The following is a 20,397-nucleotide window of genomic DNA, read 5'->3' as shown; positions in this document are numbered from 1 at the left end:
GCAACTTCAATTTCATGGAGACATCACTTATCTTTTTAACTATAGGAAAGGGTCCAAAACTACAGAAAGAAAGCTTGGGATAGCGTTTGCCCACTTGTTTCAATCTCTGTTTCATGATGCGCAAATACACCCAATCCCCTTCCTTGAAGTGGACATCTCGTCTAGACATATTTGCCTGTCTGTGAACTAAATAATGACCAGGCTCATAATTGAGGACCAAACTGTATTGAGTACCAAACTCTGCGGCATCAACAAACTGATCTTTTATGCTTTCCATGTCTTTTCCAAAGATTTTAAGAATAGTAGACTCCTGAATGGTCAGGATGCGGGTTTGTCTACTAAGAGCATCGGCCTGGGTAAGGCTTACCAGGGATGTACTTGTTCAGTCCTCCAAATTGGTGGAAGAGCTGAATCCATCTAGTGTGCCAATCACTCCACTAGGCACTTGGCATCGCCGAGAGCCACTTACGTGCTTGGTGGTCTGTGTTGACTGTGAAAACGCATCAATAAGGAATAGGTTTCAAATGTTTGAGTACTGACTGCTGTTCTAGCTTGCCCTTGAAAGTCTTGGAAAGACGATAAGGAAACTTGCTAGAAGGTGCTGTCCCAGGGACCAAATCGATATGATGATCCTTAAGACGAGAGGATGGGATACTAGGTGGGAGATCATCCTTACACAAAATGTATGAATGAGAAAAGAGATCTGCCAACTGAGGGACTAAAGAAGATGATGAGATAGCTATTATCGATGAGATAGAAGCTATTTGAGCACGAGCATAAATCAATGCTCCTTTCGCTCCCTTGCGGATAGCTCATCGGACCTGCAGATGAGAAATCATAGGAATGCCAAGAATGTTCCTATCCCCATGAATCATGACAAGCTCAGGAAAACCTTTAGAGATAATAAAAGTGTCCTGCCCCCAATTGGGAATGGGTTCATACTGACGAAACCATTGGATTCCTAAAATCATGTCACACCCCAAAAGAGGCAAGACAATGAAATCTCACTAGAATGAGGCCTTTTGAACTTGAAAAGAAAACTGTTGTGCCTTTTGAGACATGTGGGTGCGGAGAACGGGTGTAAACCCGTCCACCTCCAAATGATAGGGCACTAACGTACAGCTCATGTTGGAACTTGGTAGCAAACTGGGGAGAGATGGCATCCTCAGAACTGCCTATGTCAAAAAGGACTATGAACTAGCGGCCCTTGGCAGAGCCATAAGCTTGGATCTGGCTTTTCTGTGTGGTTGTAGTCTCACCCTCCTGCTTAGCATCAAGCACCACGGATGGCATGGGATGCATAGAAGGTAAGACCTAAACCGCATTGGTGGTAGCAAGCGGGTTTGGAGGAGCGAGAGATACTACGGCAACTGTGGCAAAAGGCTCTTTACAGGCTTGCTCTGCTTGCCATCTTTGACGACCCTTCTTACCATGCCCAATGGTATGACAGTGTCATGTGCATCCGTTCATCCCAATGCTCATAGACATGTATATTCTCATTAGCAAATATATGGGTAGATTCAGGGGTAGATTTAGAGCAGATTTTGCAGCCCTACAAGCTCCCGGAAGTGCCCAAGACATAGCCCAATGGTTGGGACACCTTTTGGGCATAGTTTGGACACAAAATATGACTGTTTGGACAATGTTTTGTGGGGAAAATAGGCAAAACCGACTTGATTACGAATTCATTCCTTTTTCCTATAAATAGGATCATTAGGCATTCATTAGAATCATCATTCAAAGATCAAGAGGATCCATTTGTCAGAGTCTGCAAGGCAGCAAGGACACAGTGGTGGATCAACAGGAGCTTCTCTTGTTCGATTGCAAGTGGAGGGTTGCAAGGATCTTTGGTATGCATCATGAAGCTGTGAATCAGCAAGATCATTGTATATATAGCATGTTTTGGCAATATATAGTAGATTAGGTCTCTCTCTCCTTCTCTTTTGTGTCTTTGCTAAACATAGGATTAGCGTTATCTTCTTTGCTTAGCGTTAATCATGAACACGCTTCCGCAACGCATGTTACATTGGTATCAGAGCTTAGGTCATCCTAGGACAGTTCTTAGTTTATATTTGGTGCATGCTGAATTAGGGTTTCTGAAATTAGGGTTTGCGTTTTAGGGTTTACGAGCAAGATTAGGGTTTGCGTTTTTGCGTTAAATCTGCATTTTTGCATCAACTTTTTGCTCATTTTCAGCATAGTATAGTGCTAGAAAGTCTAGTTTTCAGCCTAGCATGATCCTAGGGAGTTTAGAAAGCATGTAGAACTCTAAAGTTAGGGTTTTTGGGCTGATTACAACAGGAAAAACAGCAAAATAATATCATGAGTTCAGAGGCAATGGACGATGACTTTCTCACGACTTTGCAGAGTCGTCGAAGACGGGAAGATGAACGATACAAAAGGGAACAAGAACGCTATGCTCAGTATGAACAAATCATCGTTGGGGCCAGGTTTAGGCAACAACTCATAGAAAAGCTTCAAGAAGAGATGCGTCAAGACCCACTTCTATACGAGCAAAGATGGACACAACTCAAGGAGACATGGGCAAAATTCATGGCAGCATCAACAAAGGCCAAGAAGGAATCACCTAGGGTTGTAAAGCAGCCCATGACCGAGAGCGTTTACCCAACGAAAAGAGAGCTTCTAAGACGAGTTCTCGGGAGACGTGATCACAGAAAGAAGTGTTTCCGAGGAGGTGCCATTACCCGGGATGCACATGCCAGAACCAGAACCAAAGCCAAAGCTAGAGCCAGAAGCCAAACCAAAACCAGAACCAGAGCTCGCGCAAGTGGATCTTTCCAAATCCTATTTGGAGGAGGATGAGGTCAACCCAATAGTTCCCAAGGAGGTGGATCTCTCCAAATCCTATGTGGAGAAGGATGAGGTCATCTCGACAATTTCAAAGGAGTTTTCAGAAGATCTAAAGACCAAGCCAGAGAACTTGAAGACCAAGTTAGAGAACTTGGGGATTGAGCCGATGGACATGAAGTGCAATCTTCAATTGGACCAAAACGGAATCGGAGCAAAGGTGTATGGATTACCCCAGTGCTCCAAGCTTAGCAAAAGGGGATGTCATGTGCATCCGTTCATCCCAATGCTCATAGACATGTATATTCTCATTAGCAAATATATGGGTAGATTCAGGGGTAGATTTAGAGCAGATTTTGCAGCCCTACAAGCTCCCGGAAGTGCCCAAGACATAGCCCAATGGTTGGGACACCTTTTGGGCATAGTTTGGACACAAAATATGACTGTTTGGACAATGTTTTGTGGGGAAAATAGGCAAAACCGACTTGATTACGAATTCATTCCTTTTTCCTATAAATAGGATCATTAGGCATTCATTAGAATCATCATTCAAAGATCAAGAGGATCCATTTGTCAGAGTCTGCAAGGCAGCAAGGACACAGTGGTGGATCAACAGGAGCTTCTCTTGTTCGATTGCAAGTGGAGGGTTGCAAGGATCTTTGGTATGCATCATGAAGCTGTGAATCAGCAAGATCATTGTATATATAGCATGTTTTGGCAATATATAGTAGATTAGGTCTCTCTCTCCTTCTCTTTTGTGTCTTTGCTAAACATAGGATTAGCGTTATCTTCTTTGCTTAGCGTTAATCATGAACACGCTTCCGCAACGCATGTTACAGACAGAAAAAACATATGTTGTCTAACTGGTACTTCCTTTGCTCCTCTGGAGGAAGATACCCTTAGTGATGCCTACTTTAGCCTTTTCCTCAGGGGTTTTCTTAGGCTTGGGTTCCTTACCCTGAACTAGTGCTAGGACTGTTGTCTGTCTTAGTGTCTTTAGAAGACGAATTACCCTTCCCCGGTTGGGGTTTGGTACTAGACTGCGGTTGTTTAGGCTTGCCTCCGTTCATCCTCATTTCTTCATTTTGAGCAAGAGTCAAAGCCCAATCATATGTGTTGGGTTCAATGTTACAAATTGTGAACCGGATGTTAGGATCTAATCCACGAATGAATTGATCCATCTTGGCCTGCTCAGATAACCCTAACTATTGTGCTTAAGTTATAATCTTTCCATGGAGGATTTCAGAGGCTACACCTTACAGAGGGTGAGGGTGATTGGTTTTCAAACATGTGCATGGCACATAGATCCAGCACCGGCCAAGGTAGCCAGGGAGAGATTTTGGCGGTTATGGATTTGGGAGTGCCGACCACTCACGCGGTTGCAGTGGGACCCTGGAGAGTGGACGTGACATGATCCCACATATCGGGTGGAGACTCTGGATGCCCCTTTCTTTGCATATACAACGAGGCTCAGTCGCAAGATCCAGATGTCGGAGATAGATGGCACACCCGGCAACAGCAGCACCCTCATAGTCTCAGGGCCTATCAGAGCGCTTCCTTTCAGATTTCTCGAAGAGGCTTTGGGACAGCTTTCAGCCGAGGAAGATCACTCTCTTCCTTTGGTTGATGGCACACAGAAGTCTGGGAGTGGGTACTTGGCTAGCAATCGGAGGGCGGTTAGCAGCTTGCCCGAGGTGCGCGGCCACCCCCAGGAGCCTCAGCGACATTGCCTTTGGGATTGCCCGAAGGCTCAGCAGATTTGGCAACGAATTCTCTGCATCTTTGCTATGGACAGGGTATCGACCCGGATTATCACTTGGGGTATTGTTGCTTGGGCCACTGAGGCTAGAGTGGTCAGTACTTACGAGGAGGATGGGGGAGGCCATGCCCTTCACGTCTCCCACCATTGTATTGCAGTAGTACCAGTCACAGCCCCATAGGTGTTTGGCATCCAAGCTCATGCCAGCACTGGGAGATTTGCAGTAGCATAGCAACCTGGCACATCTGGCGTGCTAGATGTAGCGAAGCCATCGAGGGTACCCACACTCCGCCGGCTGAGACCATCAGGAGCATATGGCTCGACATCATTCACACCCTCCGCGGTCAGTGGGGGAAGTTGCAGGGAGGTTCTGACCGCATGCGGAAGCGGCGGGAAGCCTTCTTGAGACTTTGGAGGCCTAGCCGTTTCCTCACAGATAGAGGCGGTGACCCCATTTGGCACTACAGACCACCTGTGTGGTTCCCCCCCCCCCCCTCCCCCTATATGAGATAGCCTTCTTCTCATAGAGCGGCCAGCCAGAGGAGAAGCATCTCTCCCCCTTATGATCACTTGTTTCTCGCCCTTATAAGCGAGTTTGTATTTAGCCCTTTGTGGCTGTTTTCTCTTTAACTAATTGAAGGATCTTTTTCCTGAAAAAAGTTATAATCTTTCCAGAAAACTTGAGCACAGGTAACTCGTTCTATCTGAGTCCATAGAACTCATCCGCCAAGTTGGGCTAAATGATCACACTTGCCATCATACTTACTAAAATTCGATCGAGTTTGGATGACGGTAGTCTAGTCGATGTCAGGGGATTCTGGCTGGTGGCACCTATGGATGAAGAAACTAAAGAGAGGTGTTGATACTTCAGATGTATGGCCTCCTTTTCCCTTTGGTGTTCGAGTAACATGCGCTCTCGATCGAGCTCTCATTGGTGCTCCCGAGTGGCAAGTTCAACCTAACGCTAGTCTTTATCGATCCTGCGTTGGCCTTCCTCGTAGTCCTGTCTGTCTACTATTTCTTCCCGCCGTCTGGCTTCATCCTCTCGTCTTTGTTGTTCCATCTGAAAGAAGAGGGTGACAAACTCGGGGGATAACTGGAGAAGTGGGTTTTGCTGCTGTTGCCTCCAAGAGTTGGAGACGCTCCATAAGAAGCTCATTCTGTACTCAAGGTAGAGCTATGAAATCTATAGTAGGCAGAAGAGCAAGGTCTCCTTCGGAGGAGACGTCTTCTTGCCGATGTGTACTCTCCTTTGTAGACATGGTACTGAAGTCGGTAGTCGTGCCGAAGCCAAGTTTAACCATCCAAGGATGCTCTCACGCTAGGATGCAATGTGTGTAAACAAGTTGAATCTAATACCAATGTAACACGCAATGGAATTATGCGTAATGAAGGATCTTGTCACATAAGTCTCACACCGCCTTCTTTATCCTGAGTTTCACGAGTCTTTAGCAATCCACTTTATCACTTCAAACTTTAAGAGATGAGAGAGAGAGAGAGATACATCTAAACACCTTATTGGGTCCCAAATTACCCAAGGGCCCCCTGCTATTGCTAGGAGTATTTGCTTTATTGTCTTTGAAGAGAATGAATGGGGACTGACTTTGGACTGTAGATTAGCCAAATGCAAGACCTTTGAAAGACCAAGAGTCGGGCTGAGCTGTACACAGCTGTAGAAGCACCAATGATGACCGATCTCAAGCCTATGCACTCTTCCAATGGAATGTAGGAAGGCTGCAAATCTGAGGCTGAGAGAAGGGGCTAATTGGGACTGCTCTAGGCTGTGTGTATATGCTGAAAATGAATGAATGAATGAATGTGTTTTACCTTCACCGATAGAGCTGTAGCAAAACGATGATGTGAGTGAATGCTGCCAACTGTACGTATGCTGAAAATGCAAGGTACAGAAGTGCTTCTACTGGCTGAATGTTGTTGATGCTGCATTTTGATAATGAAGGACTGAATGCTTCATGCGTTGATGCTCCTTGTGCTGAAGGGAAACGCTTGACTGCAATGATTATGATATGAGATGAATGATGCAAGGCTGAGCTATTTATATGCCTCTCATGTGTAGGTCAGCTGGCTGAAAGCTGGCCAACTGCAACATGTCTTGCATAAATGGATAATGTTGATAATAATATGGTAAAAATGCTATGCAACTCCTATTAGAATATTGTGCATCTCAATGTTTGGGAACTATGCCTATTAATTGAGCTTATATTCTTTTTCCCTTGATATATGGGTTGTGGAGCAATTGGCCAGCTCCATAGGGACAGTCGGCCATCTCCTAGCATCCTTATAAAAAGGGCCGCCTCATCATCAGTTACAATATCCAATCCTTGCACATTGTAATGCCTCTTTGCTGGCTGGTATTGCCGTTGTAAAAGCCTCATGCTACATAATAAGATGTTCATTGTCTGATGTCTCTCTCTCTCTCTCTTGGCCTCTCTCTCTTGGCCTCTCTCCTTTGTTTTGCTTCCACATTGTGTAACTTTATCATGGTATCAATTGCTTAGCTACCAACATCCTCCCTCATCTGCTTAAGTTGGCATTTTTTGCTGGAAGAGGAAGCCTGCGTTTTTTTTCTTCAATCAACTAGTGGCTGTAGTTTGTTGTTGCGTTTTCATCTTGGAGAGAAAACTGCTGCCACCCACCAAAGCACAGTTGCTATGCCAAAAACGCAGCACCCAAGATGAAAACGCAGCCACATTCGCCATCTTCTTCATCAGCGTTTTTCATGTTGCCAGTAGTGTGTGGGCTGCATTTTTTTCAGCCTTGGATAGCAATTGGTGGTCTTCAGATCTTCTTCAAGTGTGGAGCGCTCCCAACTAGTGGCATTAACAACCTACCTCTTCTTTGGCGGTTCTGCCTGCTTTGTGGGTATTTTCCGGCAAGATTTGTGAGCTTGTTTGCTGCAGTCCAGTCCCACTCTACCTCAATTCTCAGAGGGGGCTCATCCGTCCGTCCCTTCCGTGGCGTTGGAGTTTGTTCGAGAAGTTTTGGAGATTGGTGGAGTGCTAAGATCATCGGTGGCACAAAGGCTTGCTTGCAGAGGTTTGCTATTGCTGTGGATATGCCCCGCCCCCGCCCCCCCCCCCCCCCCCCCCACCGACCCCCCCCCTTATGAACAAGGAGGACAAGTTGGACAGAACCAACTATGCCCATTGGAAGCTAAATATGTGGATCTCGTTCATCCACAAGGGTTTGTGGGAGATTGTGCAAGGCAATGAAAAGAAGCTCGCGCATCCTCAAAACTCGAGGCGATGGACCCAAGTGTAACTTGGACAACATGCTCAATACAAGAAGTAATTTGCTAAATTGACAAGAGACGCACAATGAGCCGGAACGGCCGGCCCCTCCCTCAAATAAAGTATATTGATCTTGGGAGAACCAAGTACATAGTGTCATGGGCATTTATGTCCAGATTTCCATACCAATGCATAGTATTGCAAACAATGTGGTTGTCGGTGTAGACTTGCAACTCACACTACCCTCTCCATGTTGTCTACCATCTGCTCTCTATTGTTCCACCAACACATGGTAGCAACAATCTGCAAGAGAGTACGTAAGACAAGAGAACACTACACAGGGTATGTAAACATAAAGTCATGCTCCTCCCTCCTACTACTTGCTTCAATATTTAAGCATCAAAGCTTACCAATTGCAAGTAGAGTCGATGACAACGGAAGTCTTTGCGATGGAAGCGTTTGGAGTGATGAAATCTTCAATCTGTCGCGATCCTTCGCGACAAAAGTCTTCAAGAGGATGAAGGGAACCCTGGGAAAGCTTCCCCTATCATTCAACTTGAGAAAGGAAGGTTGAAATTAGGGTTTTTAGCAAAAAGACCAGAAATAACAGCAAATTTAAGAGCTGTTTTGCTGAATTTCAATCATTAGGAGTGTATGGGAGAGTGAACACCACTTGGAAACACTCTTGGAAGCTTGGAAAATGCACTAGCATGAAGTTGGAAAGGAGAAAGTGCAGAAAATATAGCCAAAAAAGGCCTCATGAAGGGGGCGCCTACCTCTAGAGAGAGAGGGAAGACAGTTGGTGAATTGTCCACTCTAGGTGTCAGGTAGAGAGAACAAGTACCTTGTGGTGCAAGCTAGAACGGAAACATGGCTGGTTGCTCCCTTTGTACAAAGGGGATAAGGTCTGGGCGGTGGGCATTGGATTTTGTCCACCTCGGGACATCAATGTGTGCGAACACAGGGCTGGTCATAACTTATAAGTGAGTTTTGGTCACCCAAAACTTAATGAAGTGTATACACACTCACTTATAAATTAGTGCTAATTCCTAAGGCTAGGTTTTTGACCAATACTTACCACCTGTCACATGCCACATAACTATGTCAACAGACAGTTTCACATACACGATTCACGGGCGGACGTCTCCTTACCCAAAACTACACATTGGTCAGGCAAGCATGAAAATAGCATTCAATTTATTTATTTTTTTCGTACACACCCGGGGCCCACTCAAGTGGGTGGAGTCGATTAAAATTAAATGCTATTTTCTTTGCAATTAAAATTGAAAAATAGCATTCAATTTTAATTGCAAGCAAGCACATAAAGGTGCTATGCAATGCAGCATTGGTATGGACAATGCCCGTTCATGAGACTATACCAAAATAGACATGCTCCAAGCAAGTACACAAGGTACAAGACCCAATCGAATACCAATCCTCCAAGGCCCACGCATTTCCGAGCATGTACACACAAGCACAAGTCCCAACGGAAAGCCAAGTCCACAATATCACATGAGTGGCATCAATCCTCGACATATGCAATTGCCATGGACGCCAGTCCAATGTACATACATAATGAGAAAGCACGGGTGGACCAATTGGTTGGCCAAATGGTGACATCCCCTCCGGCTTCTAAAAAGTTGTTCGCAACTGAAAAGCATCCAAATATGTATAAAGCAAATGCGGGCAATCTCTAAAGAACTCTTCATCTACCCATTTAGCATCAATGGGAAGAGATTTCTTAAACTTCACAAGATGACGCCTGACAACTTTGCCTGCAGCAAGCTTGCGTTCCTTGTGATACACAATCTGTTCTGGCTACAAAATCTCCTCAAGCTCATCCACGTCCGGTGGATCCTCAATGACCGGTTCACTGGGCTCTGGCCCTACATACTTACGAAGGAGACTCACATGCAAAGCATCGTGTATATTCCAATGATCATCATGAAACTGCGCCTCAAAATCTGCCCAAGTAGTGGGTTTATCCCTGAGTTCTCTCTGACGAGTAAGAGCTTTTTCCCTTTCGGGAGACCCCTCACAGTCTCAATCTTCCAAGCATCTAGGAAAGGGTGAAACTCGACGTGCACATTCCATTGGTTGAGCTGGGAGTCTACAACCTCCAGTGTTCTCTCATTCTCGCCCATAAAAGCATCTGGCGTGAAAGAAGGCACAACAATAACCATACCTAGAGTAGGGGCTGATCCAAGCCCTCTGCACGAGTATCACCTGGTCCCACAACTGCTGAATATCAGCCTGTTAGTTGGCCCGGAGTTTGGTCATTTGCTCCTCAAGTAAGATTTCTCCACTCCCCCTTCAACCTCCTCAACCTCAATACGCACCCCATCAGATTGAGGGTGCTCCTCATGGTCCAATAGGTCATCATTAAAGCGAAGTGCAGGCTCCATTGAGAAAAGTTCACATCATGAATCCCACATGCAATCGAGACTGTATACTTGATAAGGGCCAATATGATTGCCCATTATATGTACATTGTGAGAGACATGACTATCTCAATGTTTGCATTTTGGAACGTGAACCACCATGATACACTTCCCTCACATCTTTAAGCAGCAGGGTACACTCACCCACATGGTATTAAAGGGCACACCCAATCAAACTTCAACAAAGAGAGACAAATAATCACCACTTTAACTTGCCCTAAAAAAAAGCTTCAATTACTTTCAAAATATATAAAAAAACAAGACACTAAGAGGTCATTTCAAACCTCTTGTTTTGCTCGCCGGCTGGTGGAAGGTTGTGTTGAAAGGAACTTTGGAGAGTCAAGTGATTCCCTCTCACTCCGAACCAACCAATACTTAGCCATCTGGCCCTTCAATGGATGCACATGTGCATACTTTATTGTGTTTTTTGCAGCTACACTGGAATGAGGATGACTTGATGACCTGTAGCTTGCTTGAAATACATAGTAGCACAGTCGTCGTATCCCTCTTCCCTGATTTCAGCCCAGGGAAAATTCAGTTGTTTTATTTTAAAAAAACAAGTCTGAACCTGCTCTAAGACAGTTGAGTTACTTTTGTTGTCCTAGACAAACTTTTTCACACTATCATACAAAGTGCAAAGGAGGTGAGACAATGCACATACATATACACATTGCTGTTAAGAAAGACTGATATTCCCAATAGTGTCACACCATAGCTTGTCAAGTGTGGTGGTCTACAAGACTCTCTGCCAATGAGAAAGATGGCTCTGCTAATTTCTAGTGGCCTAGCGGACAACCCCACCCACCGACCCAGCCCCCCCCCCCCCCACACACACACACACAGGACACGAGACAGGAACTACACAACGTAAAAAGAAAGAGCTGATGAGGAGAGGAGGAGGGAGAGCCGGGCGGAGTTCTATACATACCATGTTGAGCTGCAACCATGTGCAGGCGCAATTTCTCTCGAAACCCTTTGAAGGTAGGACTTGCGAGTGCAGATTAACAGTGCGATCACGATTCACACCAGCGAGCGACTGATTAGTTTTGCTTTCTTTTTCCCATACTAGGTTATGCAGCGTGGGAGCGGTCAACTTACAAGGATGTTATGGACGGTGGACCAATTTGTGAGCGGGCATATGTACATGGCTCGACCACCATCCTAGTGGTCTTGCCAACACATTTTGATCGTGGATTGAAAGCGATGATATTGTTTCTCAGATCTTCTTGGATCATTTTTTAGTTTTTGGTCCTGAGACGGGTATGGTATCGCCAGCAACAAATGCATATGAAATGTTGTACGAAAGTTTGGATGATATCTAGTGAATATGCCGAGGGCAAATACATGTGAAATGTTTTAAAAAAGAGTACATGATATCTAAGTGGTCAAAGATTGTCGTTCCTTTTAAGGACATCTTATCTCGAAACTCTTTTTAGCTTTTTTTTGCTGTCATGATGCATTGACCCAAACGGAAGTGAGATGGAAGGGACTAGGCTTTTACTCATGTGCAAAAGGGGACTGAACCGCAAGTGAGATAGAAGGGACAAGGCTTTAACTCGTGTGCAAAAGGGAACCGAACCCAAGCACAAGTGAGACAGAAGGGACTAGGGTTTAACTCGTGTGCAAAATCCCCACCAAACCTTTTGCAAACTCTCTCTCTCTCTCTCTCTCTCTCTCTCTCTCTCTCTCTCTCTCTCTCACACACACACACACACACACACATTATTTTACGATATTTCTCGTTTCACTTTTAAAAAACTAAAATCTCTCTCTATATAGAAAGAAGACTATGATTCACTGGTAGTAAGTATATGCAGGTAGAAATAAGGGCTAGCTTGGGGTTAAGGTGTAAATGATGGAAGATAGCGAAGGTGAATGCGGGGTGCATTTATCTCTTTGTCCCCTCTACGTCCTACCTCCCCGTCTCATCACACACACACACACACACTTTTTGGCTCTATGACAGGTTGGGAATTGTTTTGGGACAAACGTTTTTGCCATTTGCAGTTTTTAGGGAGAGAGAAAGTGTTACTTCTTTTGGGGTTGGGGGGAGAGAGAGAGAGGGGGGGGGAGGCAGAGAGGAAAGATACTAACAGAGAGAACATGTTTATTGCATCTAAGAGTGTTATGTGTGTAGGCTAAAGAAAGGAAATTGTGGGTGCTTCTTTATTGCATCTGAGAGTGTTATGTGCACAAGGTTAAAGAAGGAAATTGTGGGTGCTTCTTTGTGCAATGAGAGGCACCTTGATTGTACATGCTATCATTGTATCTTCTACAAATTTAAGTATAATATCTAGCCACATAGATAATTTAAAACCCTTGAATTTTCTTGCAATAGAAAATAATAGGGGGCATAAGTGATTATAGGGGCTTGACAAGGAAAAGAATTCACACGATGATGATGACCTATATTTTGTAATAGGAAATAGTAGGGGACAAAAGTGATTACAAGGGATTCAAGCTACAAGGGCTAATGTTTTTCATGGGATTTTTTACAACCCATTTATAATTTGCTACACTTTGGATGGTTGTTAGTTGCATGTGTTGTCTACGTATACCTTTGTCGGTTACTATGTGGCATTTTTACCTTTATGTTGCAAAAATCCAAATGCATGATTATCAGGTTAGCTTGGTGTTCATACTCAAGGGTTTACTTTTTAGCCTTATTAAATCACGTGTCTTTGGGCCTTGCCTTAGAGCCACAATGCAACTCCCCCATGTGGATACACTAGCTTGTCCATCATGTCCTCACTCCGTTGTCACACTAGAATGCTCCTTTGTCCCCGATGTGGATGTGGCTAGCTTATGTGTCACATTCTCACTTTGTTATCTCACCGGAATCCTCCTTTACCAATGGAGAAGATATCTCTTCGCCTAGATGGAAGAAAATAGAGATTATCCTTCACAGTGGTACTCTCTACAAAAGACAAGGGGAGAAGAAGAAGCTAATGCAAGAGGGAATCCTATAACCAAACCGATTCAACCAATCATCCATCTAGCATGCATGAATCTGATTCAATCCAATAGCATACAAGTAATCAAGAGTATAGAAGACAAGAGCTCACACGTATTCTAATGCAAGGGAATGATTGTGTATTTCTTAGTGTCAAAATTGCTTTCTATATAAGTGACTAGTTTTTAAACTAGGCTGACCAAAGTAAAAAATGGTATAGCCATTATTACTAGTCTTAAGCAAGTATGTACATAAAGTCCTTAGACTTTATCTATTTGGCATTAAGCTCATGATAAGACCTCTTTATATGTTCTAACAGTGTCTTACAAAAGATAAGTGCCCATTTGAGCGGGTAAGATGGAAAAGCACCTTGTGATAGGTCGGGCGGGTGAAACTATGTTAACCTATGAAGTGGTTAACATACCCCCTTTCCTAATGGTGACCGCATCCTCACGTCACCTAAGTCGGTGCAAGCGTGAAGAGTTGTGCACAATCCAAGATGCATTAGGAAGTTGGCATATGTGGTTAAGTAGTAAGGTTTAGGACCAATCCACATCGAGATGAAGGGCATATTGGTGATAAGCTTTGGGTAACCCAAGTGGTAGGCAGCTTGGCGAGGTGGCATGGAAGATAAATGTAAAGTAGAAGTCCTTTATGTGAGGCCTCTTCACTTCATCCTTCAAACAATCCTCTTTTCCATGTTAGAAATCAGACATGGCACCTCAAGCTTGGCTATGGTGTGCTTCCTAATCCTAAACCCTAAAGTGAATTAGTGTGACCTAACCTAAGGTGGCTGCAGCCTAATTACACACATGGTGATGAAACGATTATGCTAACTAAGATTAAGACTCAAGCATAATTAGGATACAAGATTGAGACTCGTATTCATAAAGAGGCTTGAGAGGTAATTTCTTTTGATGTAGCTTGATCTATGACATTGGGTTTTTAATTTAGAATGATGAAATTGGTTTTATTATATTTTTATGTTTGTGTTATTTTAAAGGCTTCATAAAATCATTGTGTTGGATTCTTTAATGTGAAGTATGTGGTCTTGTGATCAACTTTTAAGAGCTCCAAAAATGAAATCTTTCTTACTCTAACATTTATACAATCCTTGTATATAGACACCCTATGGCCACTCGGTCATAGGATTAAGATGATAATCCGCAAAAATATTTCTAACCTTTGAAATGCACTAGCCTATCGAAACTATAAGAGATGTGCATAGAAAGGAACCCTATGGCCTCTTGGTCATAGGCTTAGGGTTAGTTCCAAAACAGAGTTCTATTCTTTTATGAAATGCATAAAATGGTCTCATGATGGTATGCCTATGTGAAAGACCTTGCAAGCACAATAAAAATACCTCTTGCATAAAATCCTTGTGTTGGATTCTTTATTGTGAAGTATGTGGTCTTGTGATCAAGTTTTAATATCTCCAGTAATAAAATATTGCTCTGATATTTATACAATCCTTGCATATAGACACCCTATGGGGCCGCTCAGTATAGGCTTGTCGTGATAATTTGCAAAAATATTTCTAACCCTTGAAATGCACTAGCCTATTGAAACTATAGGGGATGTGCATAGAAAGGAACCCAGTGGCCTCTTAATCATAGGCTCACAGTTATAGTTGCAAAAAAGAGAGTTCCAATCTTTTAACAAATGCATTGACCTATTGAGACTATATGAGTTTTTCATAGAAAGAAAACGTATGGACTCTTGATGGTATGTCTATGTGAAAGCCCTTGCAATCAAAGTCAAAATGCCTTTTACAAAACAGAGGCTTTGTGAATAGACAAATATGTTCTGCATGAGCCTAGGGGTCTTATCCTAGTGAGATTTATTCTTTTTTGAAATGTGGGTATCCATTTAGACCAGAAGAATTATTTTTTGAGAGAGACCCTTATAGTTCCTCCCTACTACGATTGCTTAATGCTAAAAGATATGTCACCATCATATCCACCAGCTTTGTGGAATCTTCCCAACAAGGGGGAGAGTGTTCTATGGTCGCGTAGACATTGACCTCATTCTTAAATCCTTTTTTGTTATTACAACCCAAAGAATATAATTTTTAAGGATACCCCTATGGCCCCTCAGTCATATGCCTAAGTGGTGACTAACTAAATTCTAGCCAAATGGCCAGAATTTATGATAGCATGCATGGAGATGGATTTACTAGTGATAAATCCTCTTATGCAAATTCTTATGCACTCTCATTTAAAGGCCTTCAAGCATGATAAACGCATGTATAGACATCTCTATAAGAATTCTATACAACCTTGATCATGTGGCTTCTTGTGCATTATATATAGAGGTAGTTTTTTTGCTAATTACACTTATATTTTGTATTGCAGACTTAGGGAATAAAAGAAGTCCATTTGACTCTTATGTTGCACTATATGTGAGAAAGCATGATCCCTTAGGAACACCCATCTTCCCAATTCCAATCGATGAGATGTTTGAGATCAATAGTGTAGCATTTATGGTCTTCCATCTCTCAATAATACAAGGAGCAGATCTTGGGCTATTTATGCACACCTCTTGCGACGAGTGGTGTAACTATTCTCTTCTATGGAGGACATAAATATACTTTTAATATTTAGAAAGAATTATGCAATCTTTATTCACAGGCTTCAAAGTACTCATTCTTAGAGGACCCAAAAGTGGATTGTGAGGAAGACCTCGTATATATTCTTGGTGATGTACAAGATGGAAATGTGGCGGATTATATAAACAGTTGTCAAGGCATGACAATAAGCCCAAATGTATGTTTTACACTTGTCATTGATTTACCATCTTGGAATACACAAGACAACAATGTGGATTCAGTGGAGTATGGTTATGTAATTGTTGAAACCTTATGTGACATTCCAAATGGGGAAGAGTTGTTTTGCCAGCTATGAATTCCAGTGGCATTGTACACTCCACAAGAATGTTAGAAAGATTATGATTACTCTTTGATGTCACTTTTCTATGTATTTGTATCTCTAAGTGAATAAAGTGATTATCATTTTTGTATATTGTTTTAATTATCTTGTTGTAATTAAAATTACATTTTGGGAATGTATTTATCACTGAGGAGATTTTGAAATTTTCACATAGATTTATCTTCAAACAATGACTTCTCCGAAATAGACTCTTTTAAAATTTCTAGTATTTAGGGATATGGTGATATTCTTGAGAAGATACAAATGACCTCTCTTAGCACCAGATATTATTAAGACACCATTATTGTATGCATTGCTGGACCATACTCCTAACTATCAAACCCACACCCTCTTGACAAAGAAAGGCCTTTTTCACATTCTAGAAGGGTGTGTTTTAAGGGACCTTATGCTCGCTCGTTTAATAGGCCTCTTACGGGCAGGCCTTGCTACCCTCTTGCCAAAGTGAAGCTTTGCATGTGTGTTAGTGGAAGAAGAGACCCTATGCCTATTGGTCATAGGCCTCTTGTGGAAGGAGATACTATCAATATTACACCTCTCTTCCAAAAAAGAATTGTAATTCCCTCTTCCTAGCTCTGGTGGGGGTTCACTATATGTAAACTCTCTATATCACGTGCGTTCAAGGCCTAATTTAAAAACCCCTTGTCTGTAAATTTTTCATGAATAAAACACACCCTTTTTCTATTCAATCTATAAATACCCCCTTTAAATGGTGCCTTCCGTATGTAAAAAAAATGTGTAAAAAGGGGATTTAAAAAACCCCTTCTGTTGAACCCACCTGCTATGCTTGCATATTTGTGACTGATCCCCCCCGAGCTTCCTATAGAGTTGTATGTTTCGACTAACCCTATGGCCCCCCAGTCATAAGCCTTTTGTACATAGTCTTGCTATCATCTACACCCCTCTAGCAGCAAAAGAGAGGTCTAGCACCTCTTTTATTAAAATATAGTATGTGTCCTTGCCTTATTCTAAAGAGAGTACTCTCCTAGTGATAGGCACAAATCCAATGAGAGTAGAGGAGATCTATGTTGAAAGACACCCTATGCCCTCTGGGTCATGGGCCTCTTGTGAAGGGTATTAATATCAATTCTACACCCTTCTAAAAGGAAGACCTTACCCTCATGCTAGAAATACCCTAAGGCCCCCCGGTCGTTCATAAGCATCTTCTTCTGAAAGACCTTGCTATCATCTACACCATCTTACAAAAGATAAGTTGTGTCTTTATGGTACTGAGAGATGTGTGTGCCTACTCACCCTATGGTCCCCTGGTCACATAGGCCTATTGTACATGGTCTTGCTATTTTCTACATCCCTCTTGTACCACAAGAAGGTCTAGCATTTTTTTAATTGAAATATAGTATGTGGCCTTGCCTTACTCTGAACATGGCCCTCTTGTGAAGGGCCTTATTATAAATTCTACACCCCTCTTACACAAGGAAGGACTTCTCCTCATGCTGGGACGGCCCTAAGCATCTTGTGAAAGACCTAGCTATCATCTACACCATCTTACAAAAGATAGGTCTCGTCCTTATGGTAGTGAGAGATGTGTGTTTCAACTAACCCTATGGCCACCCGGTCATAGGTCTCTTGTACATGGTTTTGCTATTGTCTACACCCCTCTTACAACACAAGGGAGGTCTAGCGGATATTTTATTAAAATATAGTATGCGGCCTTGCCTTATTCTAAAGAGAGTAGTCTCCTAGTGATAGGCACGAATCTATTAAGCGTAGAGGAGATGTGTGTTGAAAGGGACCCCATGCCCCCAGGGTCATGGCCCTCTTGTGAAGGGCCTTCGTTTCTACACCCCTCTTATAAAAGGAAGGCCTTCGTTTCTACACCCCTCTTATAAAAGGAAGGCCTTTCCCTCATGCTAGGGTGACCCTAAGGCCCCTCGATCATAAGCATCTTGTGAAAGACTGTGCTATCATCTACACTATCTTACAAAAGATTGGTCTTGACTTTATGGTACTAAGAGATGTGTGTTTCAACTAACCCTATGGCCCCCTAGTCATAGGCCTCTTGTACATGGTCTTGCTATCTTCTACATCCCTCTTCTAGAAGGACTTGCTAAGAATATTGCACCCCTCTTGCAAAAATAAAGGTAGTTCCCTCTTCCTATATATAGATGTATGTTTCAGCTGACCCTATGGCCCCTCAACCACCATAGGCCTCTTTTGCATCGCCCTCACTATCATCTTCATTTGTGGCCTTGCTCACATGTTAGTTGAAGAGATCCTAAGGCATCTTGGTCATGGGCCTCTTGTGGAAGGACTTCCTTTCAAGATTACACCCCCTTGCTAAAATAAAGGCATTCCCATCAGACTTTTTCCCTCATACTAGATAGATGGGTGTTCCAAGAGACCCTATGTCACCCGGTCATAAGCATCTTGTAGAAGGCATTGCTCTATTATCTACATCCCTCTTAAAAAAGAGAGGCCTTGCTATCATGATATTGTAAGATTCCTCTTAAAAAAGAGAGGCCTTGTTATCATGATATTGTAAGATTCCTCCCCAGCCTCTCAAGATGTCCAACATCCCCACATGGACTTGTGAGGATAAAGCCTATGACCGCGAGGGACTGTAAGGTGCCTATCACACCGACTTGTCAAGTAAAGCATGAGGGAAAGGCCTATGATCAATGGAGCCATAAGTCATCTATTCAAACTATTTTATAAGACCTACACGAATTGGTTACTAGGTGCCTATGAGTGCAAAGCCTATGACCGAGGGCCATAGAGTGGCTATTCGGATAGACTTGTCAAGTAGAGACTGAGGTTAAGGCATGCGAACAAGGGGCCATAGGGTGTCTATTTAGACTTCATTATAAGGCCTATAGGACTTGACTACAAGAGGCCTATGATCGAGGGGCCATAGGGTGTCTATTCAAATGGACTTATCAAATAAATAATGAGTACAAGAAGGCCTATGACGGAGGGTCCATAGGGTGTCTATTTAAATGGACTTGTTGAGTAAAGCATGATGGTAAGGACTACGACTGAGGGACCATATGATGTCTATTCAAACTTATTTATAAGGCCTCCAGAACTTGATTACAAAGGGGCATAAGGTGAGTATTCAAACTTGATCACATGGGCTTGTCAAGTAAAGAATGAGGGTAAGCCTTGTGAACAAGGGGACATAGGGTGTATGTTCACTTGGACTTGTCAAGTAAATAATGAGGGTAAGACAAGTGACCAAAAGGCCATAGGGTGTCTATTCACGTGGGCTTGTCAAGTAAAGAATGAGAATAAGGCCTATGACTGAGGGTGCCTATTCACAAGGACTTGTCATGAGAGTAAGGCCTATGACCAGGAGGCCATAGGGTGTCTATAAACTGGTTAATTAGAGAATGAGGTTAAGGCTTGCGACTAAGGGGTCTGACCAAGGGGCCACAAGGTGTGTATTTAGCCTTGATAATAAGCCATATAGGCTATAGGGTGGCTATTCACATGGCCCGGACTTGTCAAGTAAAGAATGAGTAAAAGGCCTATGACCGAGGGACCATAGGGTACCTATTCACAAGGAATTTCAAGTAAAGCATGAGGGCAAGGCCTATGACCGCCGGGAGGCCATAGGGTGTCTATTAACATAGACTAGTAAATAATGAGAGCTTGGCATATTACCAAGGTCCATAGGGTGGCTATTCACATGAACTTGTCAAGTAGAGAATGAGGTTAAGGCCTGCTTTAAGGGGCCACAAGGTGTCTATTCATATGGACTTATTAAGTAAAGAAGGAGGGTAAGGCTTGTGATCAAGGGGCCATAGGATGTCTATTCAGACTTTAGTAGTACAAGGCCTATAGGGCATGATTACAAGAGATCTATGACCGAGGAGCCATAAGGTGTCATTTTTTTAATTAAAACACCTTATATTTTTCATTTTCAATGTATATTGACAAAAGTATGATCATTTGAAGTGAAGTCAAGAAAGATTTTGAGCAAGGCAGCTTGCGAATTTAAAACCATAACCTTAATTGGTCATAGGGTTAGTAGGGAAGAGGCTATCCGCTCACTTGATTACTCTGGACTAGATGGAACCTTATGGTTTCTTGGTTATAAGCACCTCAATGTAGTTGTGGTGATAATAAAAGAGTATCTATTGGATGAATGTTCATAAGCCTTTACATTGGGATTCTAGAAATGTAAAGAGGAAAAAGGGTGCTATGTAGGTGAGAGGATACCCTATGGCCACATGGCCATATGGTATCTTGATGATGAATTTATAGGCAAGGTCTAGGGCGG

General features: G+C 42.9%; 1 protein-coding gene across 1 annotated transcript in view; it reads right to left on the bottom strand.

Annotated features, from left to right (window-relative positions):
- LOC147619157 (putative mitochondrial import inner membrane translocase subunit TIM21) overlaps nucleotides 1–11,312 on the bottom strand; it is a 39,430-nt gene extending 28,118 nt beyond the window's left edge. The window contains exons 1-2 of the mRNA XM_086774557.1: nucleotides 11,185–11,312; nucleotides 10,541–10,768 (exon numbers count right to left, since the gene is read on the bottom strand). Of these exons, the coding sequence (XP_086630683.1) occupies nucleotides 10,541–10,768; nucleotides 11,185–11,187 (231 nt within the window). The 5' untranslated portion in view covers nucleotides 11,188–11,312. The remainder of the gene's footprint in view (nucleotides 1–10,540; nucleotides 10,769–11,184) is intronic.
- Between the last annotated feature and the right edge of the window lie 9,085 nt (nucleotides 11,313–20,397).

The sequence above is a fragment of the Cibotium barometz genome, chromosome 34 (genome assembly GCF_041138505.1).
Source record: "Cibotium barometz isolate CiBa-2024 chromosome 34, ASM4113850v1, whole genome shotgun sequence".
NCBI classification, from domain to species: Eukaryota; Viridiplantae; Streptophyta; class Polypodiopsida; order Cyatheales; family Cibotiaceae; genus Cibotium; species Cibotium barometz.
The sequence above is the reverse complement of the archived record's forward strand: the minus strand, read 5'-3'. Positions and strand labels throughout refer to the sequence as shown.